The sequence below is a fragment of the Mus pahari genome, chromosome 6, assembly GCF_900095145.1.
Source record: "Mus pahari chromosome 6, PAHARI_EIJ_v1.1, whole genome shotgun sequence".
Lineage (NCBI taxonomy): Eukaryota > Metazoa > Chordata > Mammalia > Rodentia > Muridae > Mus > Mus pahari.
In genome coordinates this window covers 84,943,596-84,970,322 of record NC_034595.1, presented here as the reverse complement: position 1 = coordinate 84,970,322, position 26,727 = coordinate 84,943,596, and the positions used below count along the sequence as shown (strand labels likewise).

The following is a 26,727-nucleotide window of genomic DNA, read 5'->3' as shown; positions in this document are numbered from 1 at the left end:
TGGGGAAATTCAGGAAAGAGGCATCAATCTGCAGAGTGGAGAAAGTGGGGGTAAAGGGTGGGTTGCGTGGGTAGCTTGCACTGCCGTGTCTCAGGCCGGGGGTTCCCAGTGTCACCCTGTCTTTCCTTGGAGGGAGGGAAAGGGTGAGGCAAAGGAACTCCTACCACACTCTATCTGAAAGCAAGTGAAGGCTTTTGTGGGGGGGAGGGGGACCATCCTAGAACCTGCAGGCCTCATCTGAGGCTTTGCCAAGTGGCTGGGCTAGGGAAGTTCTTCTTTTGTAGAAGGCTGTGTGATATTTCCCTTGCCAGATAGGAAGTGAAACAAGTGTCAAACCAAGATTAATGAACCTAACCCATCCAGCTATGTTCTGGGGAAGGGACTCTCAGGAGCAGGGCGAGGTTATTTTCACACTGAGCTTATTCATAACCCTGTCCTGCGGTGCTGTGCTGGGAACTGTCTCTAGCGACGGGTTGTGATGACAGGCAAAGAGGGTGGTTGGGGGGACAACTGCAGACCTGCTGCCCACGCCTCACTCCCAGCCCTTTCTGGGCCAATGGGATTTTAATTTATTTGCTCCCTTAGGTAACTGCACCTTGGGTCCCACTTTCTCCAGGACGCCAACTGCACTATCTATGTGCGAATGACGTATCTTGTGCATTTTTTTTTTCTTCTTCTTAATATAAATAATGGGTTTGTATTTTTGTATATTTTAATCTTAAGGCCCTCATTCCGGCGCTGTTTTCTCAGGTATGTGAGCAATCTCAGGGATATTAAGTCTGTAGCAGCTCCAGGTCAGCTCAGCAGGAATACTTTGTTTTGTTTTGTTTTAATCACCATGGAGACCAACCATTTGGAGTGCACAGCCTGTAGAACTACCTCATTTTTGCCGATTACACCTGGCCTTTCTGCCATAGCGTCCTTAAAAAAAATGTCTCACAGGTTTCAACTGAGCTGCCCCAAGACTTGATCTGGTTTTGGCAAAACATAGGACACCGGTCTAAACAGGAAAGGGTTGTACAGAGACATTAGAAGGCTGGGCCAGGTGAGAGGCACAGGAATAACTTTCCATACCAAATCCGTCCTTTTGCCAGATTAGTCTAAGCCTGCCATGCACAGCAGGGTGTGAGAGAGAGAGAGTGTGTGTGTGTGTGTGTGTGTGTGTGATTTTTTTTTAATGCAAATTTATGAAAACAGGTGGTTTTTGTTTGTTTGATTGCTTTTTTTGTGCTGGGGATAGAACCTTGGGCTTCAGTTGTGCTAGGAAGTACCCTGCCACTGAGTTATCCCACTAAGGAGGCAACTTAAGATCAGTACCCTTATTCCCTTATTCCCATGCCTGGACAGTTCCCATGCTGTAGGGGGGAGGCAGGGACTCAACTCCTTAGCCTTTCACAATCTTGGCTTTCAGAGAGACTCATGAGTATGGGCCTCTGTGGCAAGTGTCCTGCCCTGCTGTAGCGTGATGGTCGATAGCTAAAGGAAAGAGGGGGTAGGGAGTTTCGTTTACATGCTTTGAGATCGCCACACACCTACCTCACTGTGTTGAAACGGGACAAATGCAATAGAACACATTGGGTAGTGTGTGTGTGTGTGTCTGATCCTGGTTTCTTGTTCCTCCCCCAAATGCTGCCCCCAGCCCAAGTTAATTGTATTCGTCTGGCCTTTGTAGGACTTGACTGTCTCTGAGTTGGTGATTGCTAGGTGGCCTAGTTGTGTAAATATAAATGTGTTGGTCTTCATGTTCTTTGGGCATTTTATTGTTTACAAAACTTTTGTTGTATTGAGAGAAAAATAGCCAAAGCATCTTTGACAGAAATTTCTGCACCAGACAATACCATCTGAAACCTAAATGTGGGGTCCTCTTCTCAAAGTGAGCCTCTGGGACCATGGCTTTCCCTTCTGTGCTCCTCACGTGTCTCCCATTCTGGACCACAGTGACCTTAAGACAGCCCCTCTTCTCCCTCGGAAGAAAACTTAGGCTCATTTATTTCTTTGAGCACCTCTACAACTCTTGAATGACCCATGTCAACATTCTGAAGAAGCCAGGAGCCTCATTCCTCCTTTGTCCCTAACTCAGTGAAGAGTTTTGGTTGTTGGTTTTGAGACAGGGTCTCACTCTGTAGCTGGAGATAGATACGCTCAGGTTCCTGGCTATCCTCCTGCCTTCGACTTCCCCGTGCAGGGACTGCAGGTGCCACGTCTCCCTGGCAAGACCATTTATTTCATGGTGTGATTCGCCTTTGGATGGATCAAACCAATGTAATCTGTCACCCTTAGGAAGAGAGAAGCAGTTGTGGGGCCTTCCATGTAGAAAGTGGAATCCGGAGACCAGAAAAGGGACTATGAATGTACAGTCGAATCACTCAGGAACTTATTGCCGGTGCAAGAAACTTATGTCAAAGAGGCCACAAGATTGTTACTAGGAGACGGACGAATGTATCTCCATGTTTACTGCTAGAAACCAAAGCTTTGTGAGAAATCTTGAATTTATGGGGAGGGTGGGAAAGGGCGTACTTGTCTGTCCGTTCCTGATCTCTTTCCTGAACTGCAGGAGACTAAGCCCCCCTGGGGCTTGGGGGGGGGCTTGGGTGACCCCGACCCCTGCCTGGGGTGTTTTAGTTCCTGGTTGATTTTTTTTTTTTTTTTTTTACTGTACCCGGGTCCTTGTATTCCTATCGTATAATCATCCTGTGACACATGCTGACTTTCCCTTCCCTTCTCTCCCCTGGGAAAATAAAGACTTATTGGTACTCCAGAGTTGGTACTGGTCTCTCCTCAGATGTTTAGAATGCTTTCCGGGTGCATAATCCCCACCACGGAGCAGACTGGGAAGTCACAGGACCATTAGGGTTTTCCCACTTTGTTAGGGACGAATCTTGAAAGTTCGGCCCTTGTAGCACCTCATTACACTGGATTTTTGTTTCTAGTTAAGGCCTCTTGTCCCTTCCTTGGAAGCTGCCACATTCACAGGGGATTAGAGGCCTGGCATGCAGAAGAATGGGGCTGCCTATGCCTCTGCTGGGATGAAAGGCAGGGGCCACATCTTAGGGCAGGAGATCCTAATAATGCTTTGTCCTTTACTCCCCAAAGCCCTTTACAAATCCTAATTAACCCCTTGCAACACCCCAAAAAGGAAAGGCCCATACAGATCGGGGGAAATTGAGGCCCAAGGAGGCTCTCCCACTATAAACCAATATTTTGTGATACAGTTTGCTAACTTTCTAGTGAGTGCTTACAGGAAGATTTTTGTCAAAGGGAGGGGTTGGGGGGGATGCTTTACCAAAGGGAAACCTAAGTATTAACAGAAAGTGGATTAAATAAATCCTCAAACTGTTACCAGAGCAGGGGGGTTGTGACCCTTTAGCTAATTGCACCAAAAGTTAAAACCCGGAGTCGCTAACTACTAGGCTTCTGTGAGCTAAGAGGCCTTCCTGAGAAAATGGTGTTATTAGCAGAAGCTTCAGGGCTCACAAAGGGAAGACAAGTGAGAGCTGATGAATGGGGCATTCATCTCCATGGCTTTTGTTGAGTCACGTTTTGTGCCTTCCTCAGGTAAAGCTTAACAGGTGACATCTTATCCTGTGTCCTTGAGCCCACAGGACAAATAAGGTTAAAAAAAAAATGTTCGTTGGAATTGTGAAACTATTACAGATGCAAGATTTGAAAGAAATACTAGTTGCATCAGATACTGAAAGTTCAGTTGTTTTTTTTTTTTTTTTTTGAGAAAGCAGAACAGCTTCTTCCCTGTATCCTTAAATAAAAGGCAAGACAATGGATAATAATAATACTTTTGAGGAGGCAAGTCTCCCAAAGCCCAGCTTAGGCCCAATTTTGTTCTGTTAGATATCTAAAAGTCCTTCAAGACTTGCTATACAGCTAATGCTTTTGGGTTCTTGCTTAGCCCCCAAAAGCTCTCCACAAGTGACCTATAGTGTTTTGTTGTATGTTTAAGATTGTTTCTATTTTTGTTTAGTTTTGAGGCTGAGTTTTCCTGTGGAGGCCATGCTAGCCTCAACCGCTAAACTGCGGATTGCCCTGCATTCCCACCATGTGCTTTTTATGCTGGGCTGGAAACTGAACCCAGGGCTTCCAGCCTGCTAGGCAGGAACTCTACCACTAGGATTTCTATTCCCAAGCGCTACGGATTGTGGTTTTGGAAGTCCTAAGAGTAAAGCTCTTTCTGACTTGTCCTCCCAAGTTCATTAACGTGGATCTTTGGAGTCTGCAAATTATAAAATCGGGATGCTGTAAATTACTCTTCAAAAGTGACCGGTGCAAGAAACCTTTCAGATGAGTTAGCAGCATTAAAAGGCGACAAGGAAAAACACAAACACGTTAGAATTTTTTGAAGAGACAGTATCCCATGGATCAGGGTGATACAATTTACTACGTAGCAGAAAAGACATTAATTAATTGTCATGGCCTCAGCCTTCTGAGTGCTGAGTTCAGTGTCGACGTGCCACCAGTTTCGGCTGAAAGAACACTTTTTTTTTTTTTAAGATTTATTTGTTTATTATATGTAAGTACACTGTAGCTGTCTTCAGACACAGATCCCATTACAGAAGGTTATGAGCCACCTTGTGGTTGCTAGGAATTGAACTCAGGACCTCTGGAAGAACAGTCGGTGCTCCAAACGCTAAGCCACCTCTCCAGCCCAAGACAAAATTTTAAAAAACGCAGTTCACTTTTCCATGGTTTACGTCCATATCCCCAGCAGTTGGGAGACAGGTAGGAGGATTGTCAAAATACCTTGTCTCCCAAAATATAAGCACTGCGATCATCCATAGAGAAATTCATTTTTGAGGTGGAGTAACCTCATCTTCTCTCCCTGACAATTTGCCACAACACCTGAGGCCACGCAACAAGCGTGGGCCGAGCGCATCTCTCGAGCCGTCAGGCTTGACTCTCGCCTAACATGCAGGCTTGCAACAGGGGTTCCATGAGGTAGCAGTATCGGCTCACGTGACCTCGGCCTCCCAGGCGCTGTTTCCACGCCCCGCGAGAGTGGCCACCAATAGCCAACTCTCAAGGACTCGCACCGTTCCGCCCCCGAGTCCGCAGGGCGGCTCCGCCCACCACGGACGGAGGAGGCGGGGCCAAGCGCGCAGAGGTGACGTGTTCTTCCAGCGCCAAGTCGTAAGTCGCCCCGGAGTGGTGGAAAAACGCCGTCTCCGGTGTCCTAGGTGGGGAGTGGACACAGAGACCCAGAGGAGGGGGAAGCTGGATGTGGAGGTAGCTCGGGAGACACTAAAGTCCAGCCGGGAGAGTGACCATCGAGGTAACACATGCGACAGCCAAGGAGGGTAGTGATTGGTTAGCCCAGAGTGAGCTGTGGATTGCGGGGCGATGGAGAAGGAAGTTGCGGGGATTGACCAAGCAAGATGTAGATACCATGATGTGGCAGGATATTTGGAAGAAATCAGTGCACGTAAGAAGGATGAGAAAAGTGGGAATCACTTTGCTCCAAAGGTCTCCCGTTGGCTTGTAGAGGCCTGAGTAGATTAGAACAGTCTGGATTCAGACGCGTGTTGTCCAGCAGAGTCGCTTTAGTCAGTTTTATTGCAAGCACGGATGACTTCTCTCTCTTTTCATTTATTCAGGGTTATCTGGCTGTTTTGTTTTTTTGTTGTTGTTGTTGTTGTTCTTGTGTGACTTCTGACATAGCAAGAACTATGTCATGGATCAAAGAAGGAGAGCTGTCACTTTGGGAACGGTTCTGTGCAAACATCATAAAGGTGAGCAGTACCCCAGGGGAAAAGTTGACCATTTGTATAGTTGAGTAGTCGCTTTCAAGTTCATTACTAAATTTCAGCAATCCCTATGAAGTGGAATTTGGCAAAGGAATGAGAGAATCTGGAAATTATAATGTAGTTTGCAGGGCTGCATTTCTAGTGTTTATTTTACCAAGTTACTTATTATTTTTTTAAAGGCCAATCAGGGTCTCTTAATATCATTAGATCACATAGACTGTTAAATTTTCCTTCTGGAAAACTGAATTGTGGCGTTGGGAGTGTCAAAAGAGCTCACTGGTTACATGCTTTCTTGGTATTCGCAAGACTCTGAGTTTGAAAAAGGAAGACAGACTGTGACTCTGAATGGGAGGATTCCAGGATAGCTCTGGCTATCCTGGAACTCACTCTCCTGTAGACCAGGCTGGCCTCGAACTCAGAAATCCGCCTGCCTCTGCCTCCCAAGTCTGGGATTAAAGACGTGTGCCACCACTGCCTGGCTTGTCGAGCACTTTTTAACAACGAATTTGAGTCAGTCAACCTTGTATTTCCACATACTCACCTACAAATGTCAAATAATCACAAGTGGTCCAGAAAATGGAAACTCTTTCCTTAGGAAACTATGTGTGACAGCCTCATGTTGGCAAAAATAAGTGTAGGAGACAAAAGCAAAGGACAGTGGGGGAATGAGTGTGAAAGATGGTTCAGATGGCCCAATGGATAAATTTCCTGCCACCCAAGTGTGGTACCCTGGATTCGGCCCCCACAGCTTACATGGCAGAAGGAGACACCTGTTGAAGTTAGGCCCTGGCTTGTCCTCCCACCCTCATGCTCCGAGAAACAAGACTTAGCTTCAAAATATATTTACAAAAACCCTGGCCATATAGCTAGGCTCTTCTCCGACTAGGTATAACTTAAAATATGCCATTTATCTGAGCCTCCATTCTGCTACATGTCTGGTCACCTATGCTCAGGTACATGCATCCTGTTCATGATGTCTTCCCAGCGAATCTCTTTCCCCCTCTTTCATTCCCAGAATTCTTTCTCCTCCTGATGTCCCACCTTCTATTCTCTGAATAAACAGAGGTCTGGTCTCTTTTTAAAAAAGAAAAGAGGAAAGGAGAGGTAGAAATCCCTTAGTCTGAGCTTCTTATTTTGTTTTTTCCCTTTCCAAGACCATATTTATTTGTAAATCATCCTCTAAACCATTTCAGCCCAACTTAAGGGATTGGGACCACAGCCTTCTTATAGAGAACGGACTCCTAAAACTTGTCTTCTGGCCTCCACCGTTGCATACATACACACACATACTAAATAAATAAATAAATAAATGTAATTTAAAAAATAATGAGTCAATAAAAGAGTTAAATCAATTGAACAGATTTAAAATGAAGAAATATAAATGGGTCAATAAGTAACTGGAAAAAAAAGTATCTGTAGCTACAAGCTAAATAAAAATCAAAACTCACTTAGATCAGGTTAGACACAACTAGAGAGGTGGTTCAGTTTAGTTGCTAAGAGGGCCTGATGCTCATGCAGAGAACTCAAGTTCAATTTCTAGCACCCACTGGGCAGCTCACTGTAACCCCAGTACTGGCTCACATTCGGTACACAGACATGTAAACGAGCCAGACATCCACCCATAGACAGTTATAGAAAAAAAAATTGTCTTACCTGAGTCAGAATACATCTTCATAAAAATCCAAAAAAAAACCAAAACCAAAACAAAACAACAAAAAAAAAACAGCAGGCTTTGGCAAGGACAAGAGAACCCTCCTACATGGCTGAGGGGAATGTAGTCTAGTCAGTGTGAAATTCCTCAGAAAATGGAAGGTAGTTTTGGTGTGCTCCAGCCAGGTCACTCCTGTATACCCTAAAGCTTCAGAATCCGCCCTCTCCGGGCGCCTGCCAGCCCAGTGAACTGTTCAGTCTGTTTTGCAGTGAGTAAATGGAGCTTTAGAACGGTGGTATTTCACCACAGTGGTGCTTTGTTTAACCATGAAGAAGAAGGAATTCATGTAGTTCATAGGAAAGGATGTCGTGTTCCCCTTTCATTATCTGTCCTCTTCTACAGACTGGCCCAGTACCCAAACATATCGCGTTCATTATGGATGGCAACCGTCGCTATGCCAAGAAGTGTCAGGTGGAGCGTCAGGAGGGCCACGCACAGGGCTTCAACAAGCTTGCTGAGGTGGGTGCTGGTGACAGAGCCTAGAGTGAGTGATTTGAAGACCTGCATGGCACCTGAAAAATAACATTTGGAGTTTCCTGCAGTTTGAGGGTTTTTTTGTTTGTTTGTTTGTTTTTTGTTTTTGTTTTGTGGTGTTTTTCAAGACAGGGTTTCTCTTTGTAGCCCTGGCTGTCCTGGAACTCACTCTGTAGACCAGGCTTGCCTCCAACTCAGAAATCCGCCTGCCTCTGCCTCCCAGAGTATCTTACTTATATAACCAGGCTGGCCTCAAACTCCATGTAACCATGACCCCCGATCTTCTTGCCTCTTCTTGAGATTAAAGCCATGGTGCCACTGTGCATGGTTTTTAACCCAGGCCTTTAGTCATGCTAGGCAAATACTTTTCCAACTGAGCCACTTTCCCAACAGTGGTTTATTTGTTTATTTATTTTTTTCAGGGAATTTAGCTGGGCCAGGTGGCCACATGCCTTTAATCCCAGCAAAATTAGAGTTAAGGCCAGCCTGATCTACAGAGGGAGTTCCAGGACAGCCAGGGCTACACTTGGAAACCCTGCCTTGAAAAACCACACCAAAACAAACCAAACAACATCAAAGACAGCCTCTCCCTATGAATCCAAGCTGGACTTAACCCCAGGGTTCTCCTGCCTCAGCCTCTCGAGTGCTAGGTGTGTGTAGTGTCAGTGCTCCCAGAAGGTACTCTTGACATGGGTGAGCTTTCAGAGGTGACTAGTATGTCGTGTTTAATGTAGCATGAATGCAGCAGTCCACTCCTGAATACTTGTCTGGAAAGTGAGCCACAGGAAACCCTTGAGCAGACTATGAGGTGCTGCCCGGTGGCCCGGTTGTTGCTTCCCAGCTGTTATGTTCTGAGCAGGAGTGCCTCCCACATTCTCTCCTGGCCATCTTAGCAGGATGCCTTTGTAATCCCTTCCTGCAGATAAAGGAGCTTATTCCCAGAGAGGTTAATAATTGCCTACAGCTCAGTACAAGTCCAGGATGGGGTTACTGGGTAAAAAACTAGAACTTTATGTTCTTGCTGAAAAGTTCTTTGGGATAAAATAAAAATGACAGTTTTTAGTTTTTCTCCGTTATGTTTTTTTAAGATATTATTTCCTATAGCCCATGATGGTCTCAAGTTTAGTATCTATAGCCCAGGCTGACCGTAAACTCATGCTCTTCCTGCCATCTGCCTCCCAGAAGCCCAGTGTTATGTGTTGCATAACATACCTGGATTGGTTTCGTCTCATGATTTTTGTGGGTTTTTTGTTTGTTTTTGTTTTTTGTTTTTAATCTTAGAAAGGATCTTACTGTGTAGTCTAATCTAGCCTTGATCCTTGTGCCTCAGCTTCTCAAAGACCTGAGCCACTACATCCAGCCTCAGGTTTTTAAGATTCTTGGATGGTGATGGCTTGCTTCGTAGTCGGCTCATTATGCAAACAGAAGTGCCGAAGTTGCCCTTGCTTCCCTCGAGTCTTGGGAGGAGAAAAGTCCTCAGTCAGAGCTGAAGCATCCATCACCTCTCCTGTGGCCTAGCTCTTTTTCTACCTTCCCTCCTCAGACTCTCCGCTGGTGTTTGAACCTGGGCGTCCTAGAAGTGACTGTCTATGCATTCAGCATTGAGAACTTCAAACGTTCCAAGAGTGAGGTTGACGGACTCCTGGATCTAGCCCGACAGAAGTTCACCTGCTTGATGGAAGAACAGTAAGACCCTGTCCAGATGGGGAGTGCCCTGTACCACCATCCCTATCTAACCCTCCCCGACCCCAGCCCTGAGCTCTTTTATCTGAACCATTATCAAGGAGGCTGGTGTCCAAGGTTACCCACTGGCTTCCACATTCACATGAAGGAAGAACACTAAACTGCTTGTATTTAAGGGCTGGGACATTAAATCTTTTAAAGAGAAGAAAGGCCTTGTAGGTGGCCACAGTAAGTTGGTGATAGAGCCAGGTTGGGAGCCCAGTCCTCGCTCCTCCAGGGCCTCTGTAGTTCCTCTGTAACCCTCCAGCACCTCTCAATTCTCGTCGAATGAGCACTCCTGTGCACCTTTTTTGAGTTGAGCAGCCTGTCAGGATATTAGAGCAGGCTGCCTTGTCAAAGGGTAACCAGGTAGGGGAGACTGAGAGACAACACTGAGCTCAAAGAGGCCAGGACTGTATGCAGGATCAGCAAAGTGAGCGTGCCTAGGTGGAAGTCTAGGCACTGTTCAACTTTGGCTTTGGTTAGACTGTACATTGAACTTCTGTAGTCTCGTAGATCCCTCAGAATAGGCGAATGGTTCTGGTTTTACAGACTTTGACAAAATGTGGTTGAAGGTTATATAGGCACATGGGCCGTGGATGTGGCCTTTAACTCTGGGTCGTGTCCTTCGTGGCCTGCCACACAGTAATAAGCCCCTGCCTCACTGGCTTCCTTGTAGCGCTCCCCATGAGGGAGGCTGGGTGCAAACAGTGAGCGCCACCTCGTGGGAGCCACTGCATGAGTGCACTGTGAGTGAGGGTGCAGTCGGGCCTAGGACCAGACCCCCAGACTCAGACCTGGCTCTTTGTCCATTCACACTTCTCAGCATTCTAATCTTTTTGGACCTCAGCCTTCTGGTCTGTAGAGGAGAACTTAGGGTCTGTACCTCAGAGGAATTCGTTGATTGGATGATTGGACAAAGGTTTTTTTTTTAAAGATTTATTTATTTATTTATTTATTATATGTAAGTACACTGTAGCTGTCTTCAGACACTCCAGAAGAGGGTGTTAGATCTCATTACGGATGGTTGTGAGCCACCATGTGGTTGCTGGGATTTGAACTCAGGACCTTCAGAAGAGTAGTCGGGTGCTCTTACCCACTGAGCCATCTCACCAGCCCTTTTTTTTGTTTTTTGAGACAGGGTTTCTCTGTGTAGTCCTGGCTGTCCTGGAACTCACTCTGTAGACCAGGCTGGCCTCGAACTCAGAAATCCACCTGCCTCTGCCTCCCAAGTGCGGAGATTAAAGGCGTGCACCGCCACCACCCAGCTGGACGAAAGTATTTCAACCACCATCAAACTCTATAAATACATATTCTCTGCTGTCATTATTCTCTTATTGCCCAAGAATATAACAAATGTCACCAATAATACAGTTCCTACTCTGGAGCAATTTACCGACCTGCTGTTAGGACAGAAATCACAAGTGTGTAAAATTCAACTCTCCCAAGGACACCTGAGGTAGAATTGTGTGGTCAAGAGTGTGTGTGTGTTCTCAAGGCAGGCAGATCTGGTTCAAGCCAGACGTGACACAGGAACTGACCTTTGGCAAATCTGAGCCTCAGTGAAGTACTGGGAACCTCTCAGAGTGTTGACAATGTTCTGGAAGTACACACACAACAGTGCCTGGCACAGGCGACAAGTTTGTGGTTGGTTCTTATGCCAGTGCCTGTCTTCTCCTGCGTGGTGGTTGCCCCTTCACAGTGCTGCCTCTTTTTTCCCTTACCAGGGAGAAGCTGCAGAAGCACGGGGTGTGCATCCGTGTCCTGGGTGATCTGCATCTGCTGCCCTTGGACCTCCAGGAGAAGATTGCACATGCCACCCAGGCTACGAAGAACTACAATAAGTAAGTTCTCAGGTTGTTCCTTAGGGGAGGCACCCAGAGCTTCCAAGGTCTGTACTTCATGCACGGTTCTGAGAGAGTAGTTTGTGATGCTTAGAGACTTTGACCTGTAGAGGAGACCTGGCGCCCTTTCATTCATTCACATGCAAACCCAGTCCCTTGCCCTCCCCACCCCACTGTGTTTAGGAACTATAAATGTGCACACATGCAGACAAACACCCTCCCCCACCTACCACATATACTTGAACTTGATAAGTGTCAAGATAGATATCCTTTAGTCTTAGGCTGGTGTGGTAGTACATACACTTAATTCCATCACTCGATAGTCAGGAACAAACATGTCTCAGTGAGTTTGAGGCTGACCTAAGCTACATGCGGGACCCTGCCACAAAAATTAAAAATAACAATAAGAAGAAATCCAGGGAACTGGAGAGATGGCTCATCAGTTAAGAACTCTAACTGCTCTTCTGGAAGTCTAGAGTTCAAATCCCAGCAATCACATGGTGGCTCACAACCATTTGTAATGAGATCTGATGCCCTCTTGTGTGTCTGAAGACAGCTACAGTGTACTTGCATTCAATAAATAAATCTTTGGATGGGAGTGAGCAGGGCCAGAGCGAGTAGGAAAAAAAAAGAAATTCAGCATTCCTAACACTGTCTACATGCCTTTCAGGAGTCTTCTCTGGCCCACTCTTTGGTCCATAGACAGGTTTAGCGGACACTCCACTGTGTGTGGCTTTGAAACGGTAGTATCGGGCATTGATTTTTACCTTACACCTGGTTTCCTCCCTTCTACCCTGTGCTTAGGCTAATAGTACAGAGGATTTCCTTCCTCTATGGATGGTTGGCAATAGTGGCAGTGGGGGAGGGGGGATGTGGTTAGGAAGGCAATAAAGGTGGTTTTGTTAATGATTGATCTAATTAAATGAAGAGCATCCTTATTCCAAGAACTCTTAGAAATCATGAAACCACCCACAGTCTTACCCTTCCAAAGTAAAGTGCCTGTGTCCTTGCAGGGGATGGCTGCTCCGGCCATCAGACCCTGTCTCTCTTTGGTGAATGATCTGCTCTGCCATCCTCAGGTGTTTCCTCAATGTCTGCTTTGCATACACATCGCGTCATGAGATTGCCAGTGCTGTGAGAGAGATGGCCTGGGGCGTGGAACAAGGTCTGCTGGAACCCAGGTATCTCTCATGGTAACTGGTACAGAAAACAGTAAACTAGTGTTCAAACCTTGCTGAACCATGCACTTGGTCAGAACTCAAATCAGGAGCTTACATGGGAAATACTTAGGGGACTTCCCCCAAACAGATGGGGTCGTCTGAGTATAGCGCACACCGAGAAACCACAGAACAACCGTCTGGCCGTCCTGTCCAGTGAGAAGGGACGTGCCCCTGCACATGGTTTTCAGTAATTACTGTTATGTGTGTTGTGGAGGAGAGTCTTTTAAGTTTCTCAAATTACAGTTTCATAAATCAGGATTAAGGTATTGTGAGGGATGGGTGGAGGGAGGAGGGATGGAAGAAATTAAGGGAAATATTTAATCATTACCAGTCCTAATAATTAAGGCTTAGAGGAATGGAGGAATTTTTGAAGCCGTGTGTCTATTTGGCCCTTCTAATGTTGTTACTAATATAATCTTTGCTATTATAGTATATAATAATGTTAATAGTGAGATAATGGTAGCGGACATAGTTGAACAGTGCTGTCAGTATGTTTCCTGTTTTACTGTTCCTAACCTCATGTGAGAGAGTCTCGTCGTCTTTTCAGTTTATAAATGTGGAAACTGAGAATAACATGCCCACAGTCAGTCTGCTAGTAAGATAGAAGTAGACTCTTAGCTGAGAGACCTCGTCTTCAATTTTATTATATGAGGTCTTGGGATGCAGGAAATTGAGCTGGGCATGGTGTCACAAACCTGTGTCCCACCTACTTAGGATACTTGTGAGTTTGAGAACAGCCTAAGCAACACAAAGGAACCCCTGTCTCAAAACAGCAGAGTGTGGGCTGCTACAGCAAGGGCAGGGCTCAGTTGTGGGGCACTTGCTTAGTACATGTCCTTAAAAAGACTTGGGTGTGATCCCCAGTGTCATAAAAGAAAGGCAAACCTACCAGATGACAGATTCCCCACCCTCCCCAATGACTAACACCCAGAAAGAAAGTACTTTAAAACTTAGCGTGTGTGTGTGTGTGTGTGTGTGTGTGTGTGTGTGTGTGTGTGTTGGGGGGGGTGTCATGGAATGTATGCATAGAAACATGATGTTCTACTCATGGATTTCACTGGTGGACGTTGGTGCCCTCTGCTGTTCTAGAGAGCCCTAGACAGAATCTCATGTAAGGAAGAGGAATTTGCCATGGCTTGTCATAGAACAGAGATGTTGGGTCAGTAGTCGGAGGAGGTCAGGACTGGAGGCTCCAGGAGGAAGGTCATCTGTTGGGTGCTGGACAGAGGCAGGCACGAGGGACCTGGAGATAGTCCTGTGAATAGATGGCTAAGGATGAACTCTGAGAGACTGTCTTTGTGCCTGTTGGACAGATTGGCCCTTTTCAGAAAAACAGAATACAAAAGAGAGAATTTGTTGGTCCTGTTTAGGAGGAGGTAGGCAGGTGTTGGCACAGTAGTGCTCTAGAGGGGTGAATTAAGTTATAGATCGTGTATTGGCTGTTAGGAGAAAATTGCAGTGCTGGCTTAGTGGATGGGGATAGGAGGTAGTGAAGTGGCTAAGGCAGAAGGGGATGTATAAGGGGGGGGGGGTTATGTGTGGACCTATTGTGTGCAAGGCCCTGGGTTCACTTTCTAGTACTGCCTAGCCTCAGGAAAAGATAGAGAAAACATGTGAACATATATGTAGGTGTAAGTTAATGATAATTAGCTTCAGAGTAATTTCATAGTTGTTTGTTATATTATGCTTTATAATTAATGTTTGAGTAGTCTTGTATATATGAAATAATAATTATAATAATAATAATGATGGACAATATTTATGTTAGAGTCCTCTAATTTGGCAAACAGATTTTTTTAAAGATCTATTTATTTATTTATTTTATGTATATGAATACACTGTAGCTGTACAGATGGTTGTGAGCCACCATGTGGTTGCTGGGACTTGAACTTGGGATCTCCGCTCCCTCCTGCCCTAGCAAGCAGATTTAACTCGGATTAGCTCCTGGGAACTCTGATCTGACTCCTGACCTAGCATGTTTTAACCTCACCCTACGCTTCTTACCTTCCATCTCGCTCCCTTCCAGGAAGTGCTTCCTAGCCATCTTCCTGACTCATTTACAATCTGCCTTTGTGGTGCTCTCTGGTCAGTTGGGAGAGAGAATCACCAGGGTCAACAGCGCCCCCTGCAGCTTGAGTCTCAGCGCATACTGAGCTCATTGGGACCTCCCGTGTACTCTGTGCTACATGTGTATCAGGGCTATTAGAATTTGCTTCAACCAAGTAACTAGACTTGACACCATCACCTGACTCCTTTCCTCTTTCTTTAGGATAAGGACCTCTTTCCCCCTAGAAATAAAATTAACAGGTTGTTTGGGAGCCTAGAATTAGAGAAGAAATAACCAGACCCTCGAGGCTGGTTAGCGAGTTACTTTGAACAGGCCGCGTGGCCTCCTGTAGTCCTGACTTCTGTGTGATAAATAATAATTGTGGCCATTTACTGAGTAAGCACAGGGCCGTGCAGATTTACTGCATTGTTCAGTTTTAATACCTGTGTACTTGCGATGGGCACTGACCTCAAATTCTTAATCCTCCTTTGGCTAAAGAGCGCTGCCATTGCAGCCACTGGCCAGCTCCCAGCTCTCGGACACTTGCTCCCTCCCCCTAGAATGTACAAGTTGGTTTTATCTCCATTTATTTATTTGTTTAGTTTATTTGTGGGGGTGAAGGTTTGTGCGTGCAGTGTACAGCCGAAGGTCAGAGGGTAGGCTTCGGGCGTGCTGTCTCACCCTCCGCCTCGTCTGAGACATCTCTTTGCTGCTGTGTAAGGCAAACTAGCCAGCCCTCCCACTTCTGAAGGTTGGGTTACTTGACTTACTGCATCTGGTTCTCTCTGGCTTCTGGAGATCCAGCCTCCAGTCAACAGTAAGCACAGTCATATGCTGAGCCATCTTCCTTTTTTTGTTGGTTTTTTGTTTGTTTGTTTGTTTTTGTTTTGTTTTCTTTTGTTTTCTTTTGAGACAAGGTTTCTCTGTATAGCCCTGGCTGTCCTGGAACTCATTTTGTAGTCCAGGCTGGCCTCGAACTCAGAAATCCACCTGCTTCTGTCTCCCAAGTGCTGGGATTAAAGGCGTGCACCACCACAGCTTTTTTTTTTTTAATGTATTTATTTTTATTAGATATTTTCTTTATTTACATTTCAAATGTTATCCCCCTTTCCTAGTTTCCCCTCAGAAAATCCCTTATCCCCTCCCACCTCCCCCTGCTCCCCAACCCACCCACTCCTGCTTCCTGGCCCTGACATTCCCCTATACTGGGACATAAAACCTTCACAGGACCAAGGGCCTCTCATCCCATTGATGACCGACTAGGCCATCCTCTGCTACATATGCAGCTAGAGCCATGAGTCCCACCATGTTTTCTTTGATTAGTGGTTTAGTCCCAGGGAGCTCTGGGGGTACTGGTTAGTTTGTACTGTTGTTCCTCTATAGGACTGCAAGCCCCTTCAGCTTCTTGGGTACTTTTTCTAGCTCCTTCAGTGGGGACCCTGTGCTCTGTCCAATGGATGGCTGTGAGCATCCACTTCTGTATTTGCCAGGCACTGGTAGAGCCTCTTAGAAGACAGCTTTATAAGGTTCCTGTCAGCAAGTTTTTCTTGGATCCACAATAGTGTCTGGGTTTGGTGGTTATTTATGGGATGGATCCCCAGGTGGGGCAGTCTCTGGATGGTTATTCCTTCCATCTCTGCTCTGATAAGCCATCTTTATTGTAAAGAGGGGACTAGCCAGGCAGTGCTTTCCTGTGTAGCCCAGGCTGGCCTTTAACTTCTGATCCTCTGCTACAGCCTCCGAGCTCTGGTACCTGGTTTTGAACACTCACTCCTAGCATTTGTGCTTTCATTCTTTTTTTCTTTTTTTTTTTTTTTCCTTTAAAATGAAATTCTATTTATTCATTCATTCATTCCCCCAAACATTTATTGAGCACAATTTTTTTTTTTTTTTTTTTTTTTGGTTTTTCGAGACAGGGTTTCTCTGTGTAGCCTTGGCTGTCCTGGAACTCACTTTGTAGACCACGCTGGCCTCGAACTCAGAAATCCACCTGCCTCTGCCTCCCAAGTGCTGGGATTAAAGGCGTGCGCCACCACGCCCAACCATTCTTCTTTTTAAAACATTTTTTCCTTTTTTTATTTGATCATTTGTATTTGGATTTGTCCTTCATATATGTCTGCACCATATGTGTGCAGTGTCTTTGGGGACAAGAAGAGGAACATTGACTCCCCTAGGACTGGAGTTACAGTGAGCCACCATGTGGGTGCTGGGAATTGAACCTGGGTCCTCTGCTAGCGCAGCCAGAGCTCTTACCTACTGATCCATCTCTCCAGCCCCTTTCTGCTGTTGTGACCCCATGACATGTTCTCCACAAGGAAGTTTGTTTTTTTTTACTCTTCACAAGATACAACTCATAAATTGGAGATTCCTGGTCCTGTTTGTGTGTCCATGTTAGGGTGGGCAAAAACTTTCAAGATCCACTTGGAAGTCTTTCCAAACCAGTATATTTAATTAAGATTCATCTTTTTGTTGTGTTTTTGTTTTTTTCAGATCTAATTGTCTTTTTACAGTTCTGGGGATTAAACTCGGGCCTTATGCCTTTTAGTTACATACATTACCACTAAGCTGTATACTCGTCTTTAGATTTTCTTTTTAAAAAATGAAGAAAGAAACTCAGTTGCCGGGTGTTTCATCACACTGCCAGGTTAGAAGCATCAGACGGAGAGGTTCTCGGCCCACAGGCAGTGGGATTGGGCAGACTGTCCATGTCATCTGAGCTTCCCTCTTCTGTATTGATAAGAACGGGTTAGAGACACCCTCCATAGGACTTGGGATGATGCAGTATGTGTTGGAGTACGTGCCTGGCATGTACAAGGCCCTGGGGGAAGTAGAAGCATTGTATGTGGTTTGCAGATTTACAGTCATTCTTGGGTTGGAGATGTACTAGCAAATGTATTTGATGGTGGCCAATCACCAACGGGAGGCTGTGCGTGGAAGTTCACGGAGCAAGTACCACAGAGAGACGCGTGCTTCTGTCTCCTGCCCGCCTAGTGACGTCTCCGAGTCCCTGCTGGATAAGTGCCTGTATAGCAACCCCTCCCCTCCTCCCGACATCCTGATTCGGACTTCTGGGGAGGTCCGGCTGAGCGACTTCTTGCTCTGGCAGGTAGGTTGTTTTGAAGCATGTTATTTTGGGGTTGGGCTGAACCCTGGAACTGAACCAGAACCCATTCTCCACCATTGTATGAGCAGGGCAGAGGGTCACCATGTAGAACAATCAGTACCTCCAGGTTGTACCTAGTAACATTACTTTTCTTTCTTCACCTGACCCTGGGTGTATAATGTATTCCTTGCTGTCCAAAATGCAGAGTTCTATCCTAAAGAGAAACCAAAGCCATCCTACCCTAATGAAAACTTACATACGCCCCTCTCCTTTTTTTTTTTTTTAAAGATTTATTTATTTATTATATGTAAGTACACTGTAGCTGTCTTCAGACACTCCAGAAAAGGGCGTCAGATCTTGTTATAAGCCACCATGTGGTTGCTGGGATTTGAACTCCGGACCTTCAGAAGAGCAGTCGGGTGCTCTTACCCACTGAGCCATCTCACCAGCCCATGCCCCTTTTCAAGAACTGGGTTTTGAGATGTTGGTTAAGCTGGGCGTCAGACCAGCACCACATGAGCCTTCCCTTTCCGTTTGTCATCTCCTCTTCAGAATACAGGAGGCCTCCATCTCTGCAGGCAAATCCTGCACCCAGACTCTCAGGCTTGCTGTTGCCTTTTTGCTCAGCTATTCCAGCTTAGGTCATCTCTAAAAGATCACATCCAGTTAGTACTGTTTAACTAAAGATCTCTTGTTTTCAGCCAGGCAGTGGTGGTGCATACTTTTAATCCCAGCACTCAGGAGGAGGCAGAGGCAGATGGATAGTTCTTGAGTTCAAGGGCAGTCTGGTATACTGAGAGAGTTCTAGGACACCTAGGACTACACCAAGAAACCCAGTCTCAAAAAAAAAAAAGGGGGGGAGGAGGGAGAAAGTAGAAGGAGAGGTTGAGGGAGACTCAGCTTGGACATATGTATCAAGGTCCAGAAATTTGTAATGGCTAAGTGTTATAATTGAGGGCTGGGGATGCTGGTACTTGGTAAGGGCTGGTACCTACGCATGACAGCCTGTTTGGACCCTGGCACCCACATAAAAAGCCTGCTGTGATGGGACACACTTAGAATCTCAATGCTTGGAGAGCAAAGACAGAAGGATCCCTAGAGCTCTGGCTGGCCAGCATTGCCTGATCTGTAAGCCCCAGTCTCAGAGAGTGAGCCTATCTTCTGAGGAGCAGAATCCAAGGGTGACCTCTGACCTCCACAGGCACTCAGAGACACAGACAAGTGAACTGGCAGCTGGCTACTGCAAATGCTTTGACTTAATGTTTGGCTATCCTGATGGAAATTCAGTGTATATGTAATGTTTTCTGCTGCTCAGATCACACTTAAAATTTGCACTGAGCCGGGCACTTGTGGCGCACACCTTTAATCCCAGCACTTGGGAGGCAGAGGCAGGTGAATTTCTGAGTTCGAGGCCAGCCTGGTCTATAGAGTGAGTTCCAGGATAGCCAGGTCTACACAGAGAAACCCTGTCTCGGAAAAAAAAAAAAAAAAAGTTTGCACTGAGCAGTTAGGAAATGACAGTGGTGGTGGGCTAGATTCCTCACAGAGTGCACACAAAGCCCTGACTTGGTCCCTGGCACTTTGCAGGGAGGCAGAAAGAAGATTGAGGAAAGGAAGGAGATAGAGATGGGAAAGGAAGATAAAGACAAAACATACTGGTGAAGTAGAGAATTTACCAAACGGGTCACCCAACATGCAGGGATCCCGTGTCTTTAAAATGAGACTTAGCATCTGGATGCCATGGTACAGGCCTTTAATGCCAGCACTTGGGAGGCAGAGGCAGTTGAGCTGTAAGTTCAAGGACAGCCTGATCTACAAGAAGGCTCAGGGAAAGTCATTGCAGCCTCAGGAAAGAGAAGTGGCAACTCTTCGGCCAGTCTCCTGCAGGTGCTGGCCATAGTACCTCCTGCCTTAGGATTGCCTAGGATTCGAGGCAGAGGCAGGCTGTTAGTGTGGACTTCAGGGCTGCTGCTCTGTAGAGTAAATCCAGGCCAGCCAGGGCTATATAGTGAGACCTATCTCAGAATAAAAAGCCACTTCTATTTGTTCTGGAGAAAGTACTTGGTATCTTGGTAGCAGCTGTGCAGAAGGTGACATTGGTGACAATAGTGAGCAAGTTTTCCCCTGGGGGGCATTTGGTTGTTGTTCAGTACAGCAGACAGTAAGCAGTCACTATGGAGTGTTGAGGCCAGGGGCATTCATGTTCACCCCGCCATGGGCTTTTCCTTCATGCATATTTCATCTTCATAGTTCCGTAAAGACTTATGCCCAGAGAGGTGAAAAGACCTCAGCCAGTTCTGTGGTAACGGTAGACAGAGGCAGACTGGCTCCAGGACCCATGGGTTTAAACACGGAGTCACACTGCTGCTACTTAAAATAACGGGAGCAGCCACCGTTTGTTCTGGCTGACTTTATCAGACTGTGTGTCGCAGATGACCTCCAAGTGCCAGGAGCCAATGACATAATCCAGATGTCATTTCATAGTCCTAAAATTGGCTTTAAAGACATGGTGTAGCTGGGCGTGGTGGCACATGCCTTTGGTCCAAGATCTCAGAAGGCAGATAAATGGGAATTTCAAGCCAGCATGGTCTACAGGGTTAATTCTGTACCAGTGCTACACAGTGAGTCTTTCTCTGACAAAAAAAAAAAAAAAAAAAAAAAAAGAGAGAGAAAGACCTGGAAATATTTATCTAGTTTAGCTGTGCTTTGCCACAGGCAGGGGATCCAGTTGCCTTGGGATCCTTCTCCCAAGAGTGAGGGGACCTGGGCTGGCTGCAGACACTTCCAGGGCTCTGGAAACGTGCCATCTTGTTCTGGCCCTTTCCCACCCCGGCTGCTCCTCCATCGGAGTTCTGAGCAGTAGCGTGTCTCCTCGGCTGTGACTAACTCTGCTGCTTGTTTTTACCAGACATCCCATTCCTGCCTCGTGTTCCAGCCTGTCCTGTGGCCAGAATACACATTTTGGAACCTGTGTGAGGCAATCCTGCAGTTTCAGAGGAACCATAGTGCACTCGAGGTATGAGTCGGGCAGGCCCACCTTGCACGAGGCCTTGCTATGGACCCCTCTTAAACAATGTTTATTGTATTTATTACTTATTTGTGAGTTTCTGTGCATAGATGTGCCGTGATTAATGCATGTGTGTGACGTAGTGCATGTGTGGAGGACATCCTTTGAAAGTTGGTTCTCTCCTTCCTATGGGTCTCAGGAATTGAACTCAGGCTGTCTTGCTTGGTGACAAGTACCTTTACCCACTGAGCCATCTGTCCAGCCCACAAGCATTTCTTGACAATGATGGTCATTATAATACTACTAGCACACAGTGATCAGTTACTGTCAGACACTGAATGTGTTCCACAGTTCCTCATCTCTGCTCCCAGGCACTCAGTCAGGTAGGTCTTGTTAGTCTCTCTGTAGATGAGGAAATAGAGGAGGCGCCTGGGACATGGTGCTGATGCTTTTACTCGTAGCACTCAAGACAGAACTCAGGTGGATGAGCTTAAGGCCAGCCAGGGCCTGGTCTCAAGAAAAAGAGACATGGTTTAGGGACTAATATGATATAAGAATAAGGTGTCCTGAAGACACAGGAGAAAACTCAGAGAGCCTAATCAAAGTCACAGCAATCACACCCACCTCTAATACTTGACATCGGGAACTGAGCCAGGAGGACCTCAAAATTAAAGCCAGTGAATTTTATTTTATTTTATTTTTGAGACAGGGTTTCTCTGTGTAACCCTGGCTGTCCTGGAACTCACTCTGTAGACCAGGCTGGCCTTGAACTCAGAAATCTGCCTGCCTCTGCCTCCCAAGTGCTGGGATTAAAGGCGTGTGCCCCCACTGCATGGCAAAGCCAGTGAATTTGAGACCATGTCTCAAATAAATGTTTGTGTGACAGTAGAATTCTGCAGAGCACAGAGAGCGCTTCTGGAAGCTTCCTAGCGTCAGGATTGTCTTTGTGCTGTCAGTGGTCTCCCTGACTCTTGTCAGCATTTGACTTCCACTGCTCGTACAGACAGAGGCACTAACACAGAGTTGCTGCACTGGTTCTGTCTGTATTTATCTGTTTAACTCTCCCTTAATGTATCAGTCTTGTGTCCTTATTTCTTCAGATATGAAAACAGGGACAGGAACTAACTGTGCCAAGGCCACAGAGCTAGGGGCCGGAATTTTGAAATCATAGATGTTTCCTAAGTCTGGAGAGAGAATGGGCAGGAAGAAGTAATGATGTAAGTATTAGCGCCCTTTTTGGGAACCTAATGGAAGCCATAGAAGATGTCCAGTGAATTGCAGGGGTGACACTTACACTCTGTCACATAGACTAGTCAGGGTTCATGAGATCCCCGAAATCTGTCCACAAGCCTCCGTCTGGAATTCCTAGCATCACTGAGTCTCACAAAGGCAGCTCAGAACAAGTAAAAGAGAGCTAGCCCAGCGTCTGTTACCTGCAACTGGGGCTGCCTCCAAAACTCGAACATATTTTAGTTTGTATTTTTTTGATGAGAAACTTTCAGAAGTACATCTTGTAATTTGACATCTGCAGTCTAGGTAGCGGTTATTACTGGTGATGATTAGAGTAGTCCCTTTCTACCTTGAGGATGCTGGGAGTGGTAGCCACCACCTTCAAGTTATGTAGATGCTTCTGGATACCTGGCTGAGACTCATAGAGTTTTCTAAGACCTTCCTCTTTCGTCTCCTGCTGTGTCAGTGGCTAATTTCAACATCTACCCCCTTCCCTTTCCTTCCTGTTTACTGTTTTAAGTCAACTATAGGAAAAAAAAAAAAAGCAGGCAATTAACACAGTAGAGTGTGTGTATGAAGTGAGAGTAAATTGGCTCTGCATGGAGCCTGGTGTGTGAGCCTTTGTGTGTAGACATTCTTGTGTGGAGACCTATAATTTGAATGCCCAGAGTCTTTATTATCTCAAGTTTCTTAGAGCCTTGCTCGTGGTTTGAGGAGGTGTTGCCTCAGGCTCTGTCTTCTCCATAACTGTTTATTGAGTCCCTACTATGAATCAGGCATGTGGTTAGGCACAGGGGAGTCAGCAGTCACCCTGCCAGACAAATGTCTACCCTCATGGAGTTTGTAGTTTTAGTTGAATAACAGAAAGTTAGCAAGCAAACAAATGGAAGGAAATGCTCGGCTGTAGTGAGTGTGAAGGGCACGGGCCCAGTGACAGAATGTAGTGGAAGCGGACTGAGCTTACAACGGTTAGGTACTGAGAACACTCAGGGGAAGACATCGGGACAAGCTGGGGGCGCTAGGCCTCTTATGCATTCAGAGCTTGCTACCTGGAAATAGCACAACAGAGGACTTAAAGAATGGGCAGAAGCTGAGAAGGCATTTGGTTAGGAAGAAAGTCACTTGAGACCCTAAGGGGCCAGAGCCTGTCTGGTGTGTACAGTAGATTCAGGACTGTATGTATACCAGGCCAGCTGCCTCTCCAGCCCTACACCTGCTATTTGTTGTTTTAATTTACTTTTATTATTTTTAATAATGTGCAGGGCTGTGTGTGTGTGTGTGTGTGTGTGTGTGTGTGTGTGCAGTCAGCAACAGTGTGTGTGTGTGTGTGTGTGTGTGTGTGTGTGCGTGCAGTCAGCAACAGAGGCCAGAGAAGTCATCCTTGGGAGCCGGGTGTGTCTGTGCGCTGTGCGTACGGGACTCAAACTGAAGAACAGTTTGTGCTCCTAACCACAGAGCCATCCCTCCCCCCCCCCCCCCCAAGGATTGGAGAAATGGTTTAGTAGCTTAGGGCACTTGTCACTGTTGCAGAGCACCCATGGGGTGACTCACAACCATCTTGAACCTTCCATGTAGAGCAGGAGGAACTGTGAATATAGAATAGCACAGTTATAGCCAGACTGTTTATGTGAGACCCTGTCTCAAAGAATGTTCCCGACTAGCCGGGCATGGTGGCGCACACCTTTAGTCCTAGCGCTGGGGAGGCAGCAGAGGCAGGCAGATTTCTGAGTTCAAGGCCAGCCTGGTCTACAGAGTGAGTTCCAGGACAGCCAGGGCTATACAGAGAAACCCTGTCTCAAAACAAAACAAAACAAAACAAAAGAATGTTCTTGACTGATATAGGATATTCCATATGCTGTTACATGGGCATGGTGGCACATACCTGCCATCCTAGGACCCAGGCATGTACCAGAGGCAGAAAGAGTGCCATGTGTTTGAAGGCATCAAGGCTACATAGTAAAACTCTATCTCAAAAAAACAAACCTAAAAGGGTGGGAGACCTAAAAAGATATTCAGCTGGTAAAGTGCTTACAGGGCAAGCATATGTATTTCATCCAGGACCATATAAAAACCCAGGTATGACTGAGAGGTGGCACAGCACTGACTGCTCTTCCAGAGGTCCTGAGGATGGTACCCAGCATCCACACTGCGTGCCTGACAAGTGTGTGCAACTTCAGCTCCAGGGAGGTCCTGGTGCTTTTTGACTCCATGGACACCTATACTTTACGTGCTCAGACCACAGAGAGAAACAGAGAATCAAGAGTAAACCCTGAAAATAATCCGGGTGTAACGACATGTGGTTGTAACCTCAGCACTGGGGAGGTAGAGGCAGAAAGAACCCTGGGGCTATCTGGGCAGCCATTGGAGCCTTCCTTATTGGTAAGTATCAGGCTATTGTTGAGACCAAGCAGGTATGCAGGTGCAAGCCTTTAGTGCTAACACTCAGTCCCTGTTCAGACCCTGTCTTCAATACAGAAAAACTGTAAACTACCTGAGCAAGACCATCTGAGGCTGACTTGTGGCTTGCACTTGCATTCTCATCTGCACAGTCACATGGACCTGCATGTGAGTGAACATACATGTACACAGTCACAAAGAAAAGGAAGGAAGGAGGCTGGGCAGTGGTGCCGCACGCCTTTAATCTCAGCACTTGGGAGGCAGAGGCAGGCGGATTTCTGAGTTCAAGACCAGCCTGGTCTACAGANCCAGCCTGGTCTACAGAGTGAGTTCCAGGACAGCCAGGGCTATACAGAGAAACCCTGTCTCGAAAAACCAAAAAAAAAAAAAAAAAAAAAAGAAAAAAGAAAGGAAAAATAAAGACTTTGGTTAACTTGAATCAGGGGTGGGGGTCGGAGGAGGGGGACTAGTTTTCCCCCTCCCTTTTTCTTTGAAATAAGATCTATAGCTCGAGCTTGCATTGGTACTCGCCATGTAGCCCAGAGTGGTCTTGAGCTCACAGAGTCCCCTGTGATGTGATTACAGGTGTGTGCTGGAATTGCCAGTGTAACCACTGCGTTCCACTTGCTTGGGTTTTCTAAGGGCAAAGAACAGATTGAGCGTGGATCCAGACCCTTGAATGTGGGCAGACGGTGTCTAGTTGATGGCTGGCTTTTCCATTCCTCCCCCAGGAAGTACAGCTCTCCACAGGCACAAGGTCTACTTGCCATTCCCTCAGGAAGCCACACTGACCTTTCCTCCCAACACTGGAGGCAGAGGCAGGTGAATCTCCATGAGTTCAAGGCCAGCCTACACAGCGCATGCTAGGAAAGGGCAGTTTATAGAGAGAGATTCTCAAAAAGATTTTTTTTTTAAATCCACTTTGGAGAAATCAAAAGAATTTCAACCAGCTGTGTGACATAAACCAAGTCCCTTTATGTCTTTGCCTTAGTGTCCTTGTCTGTAAAACACAGAGTCTAGTAAGATCAGCTGTCCCTTGTCCTACAAATAGTGGTCAGGCTTTGCCTTGGCTACTTCTTCACTTCTGGCACTGAGCTGGGCCACCATTTAGATGAATCCTGAGCCTTCCAAAGGCCTTCAGGGAGCTCTCTTTCCTCCCTCTGGGGCTGTTTCTCCTCCTCTTGTTTTGGCCAGGACTTTGCCAAAGTCCTGATGACAGAATAGCAAACAATTTTAAGAGGCATTCTTTTTTTTTCTTTATTTTCTTTTTTTTTTCTTTTTGGTTTTTCAAGACTAGGTTTCTCTGTGTAGCCTTGGCTGTCCTAGAACTCACTTTGTAGACCAGGCTGGCCTCGAACTCAGAAATCCACCTGCCTCTGCCTCCCAAGTGCTGGGATTAAAGTAGTGTGCCACCACTGCCGGTGGCTAGAGAGGTGGGGCACTGATTTAAAACACTTCTTGCTCTTGCATAGGACTCAGTTCACCTTCAGGCATCTACATGGTGGCTCACAATCATCCTAAATTAGTTCCACTAGAAAGTTCAGGTCAACCAGGGACACATAGCAAGATCCTGTCTTGAAATAAATAAGTAATTTAAAAGATTATGTTATGGTCCAAAAAGAAAATTTTATACCTGGCAGTTTATTTCAACCAATTGAAAAGTTCTATGTAAGATAGGCAATATGTAATATAAATATTTGACTAGAATTATTTATTGTGTTATCAAATCTCAATATCTGGTCTATAAAATAAAATGTTTAATCTCTCAGGATTATTCTTAAAGTAAATAAAATTTCTTGTATGGTAATTTATGGTTTTTCCTACAAATAAAAAGTTTATTTGAAAAAGAAAGGAGAAAAGGAGAAATGGCTCAGCTATTACAAGGATGACCTGGTCATCCAAGGAGTGAAGTGCAGTTTCCAGCTTTCACAGCGGCTAAAAGCCACCTATAATTCCTATTCCAAGGGGAAGCTAGTGATTCTGGTCTCTGTGGGTATCTGGACTCATGTTCACACACACACACACACACACACACACACACAATTTAAAAAGTAATAAAGGGCTGGAGAGATGACTCAGTGGTTAAGAGCACTGACTGCTCTTCTGAAGGTCCTGAGTTCAAATCCCAGCAACCACATGGTGGCTCACAACCACCCATAATGAGATCTGACGCCCTCTTCTGGCGTGTCTGAAGACAGCTACAGTGTACTTACATATAA

At 46.0% G+C, this 26,727-nt stretch overlaps 2 protein-coding genes across 6 annotated transcripts in view; both read left to right on the top strand.

Annotated features, from left to right (window-relative positions):
- The window catches only part of Lin28a (lin-28 homolog A), a 17,509-nt gene extending 12,199 nt beyond the window's left edge, over positions 1–5,310 (top strand). The window contains exon 5 of the mRNA XM_021201212.1: positions 4,936–5,310. Within this exon, the coding sequence (XP_021056871.1) occupies positions 4,936–5,310 (375 nt within the window). The remainder of the gene's footprint in view (positions 1–4,935) is intronic.
- The window catches only part of Dhdds (dehydrodolichyl diphosphate synthase subunit), a 26,738-nt gene continuing 5,134 nt past the window's right edge, over positions 5,124–26,727 (top strand). For 2 of the 5 annotated variants that reach the window (XM_021200225.2, XM_021200226.2), the window contains exons 1-8: positions 5,124–5,281; positions 5,668–5,738; positions 7,807–7,923; positions 9,482–9,624; positions 11,388–11,504; positions 12,584–12,685; positions 17,763–17,877; positions 20,783–20,890. In XM_021200225.2, coding sequence (XP_021055884.1) covers positions 5,676–5,738; positions 7,807–7,923; positions 9,482–9,624; positions 11,388–11,504; positions 12,584–12,685; positions 17,763–17,877; positions 20,783–20,890 — 765 coding nt within the window. In that variant the 5' untranslated portion in view covers positions 5,124–5,281; positions 5,668–5,675. Of the gene's footprint in view, positions 5,282–5,603; positions 5,739–7,806; positions 7,924–9,481; positions 9,625–11,387; positions 11,505–12,583; positions 12,686–17,762; positions 17,878–20,782; positions 20,891–26,727 lie in introns of all 5 variants that reach the window. The other 3 variants (XM_029539961.1, XM_029539959.1, XM_029539960.1) reach the window with 2 other exon arrangements.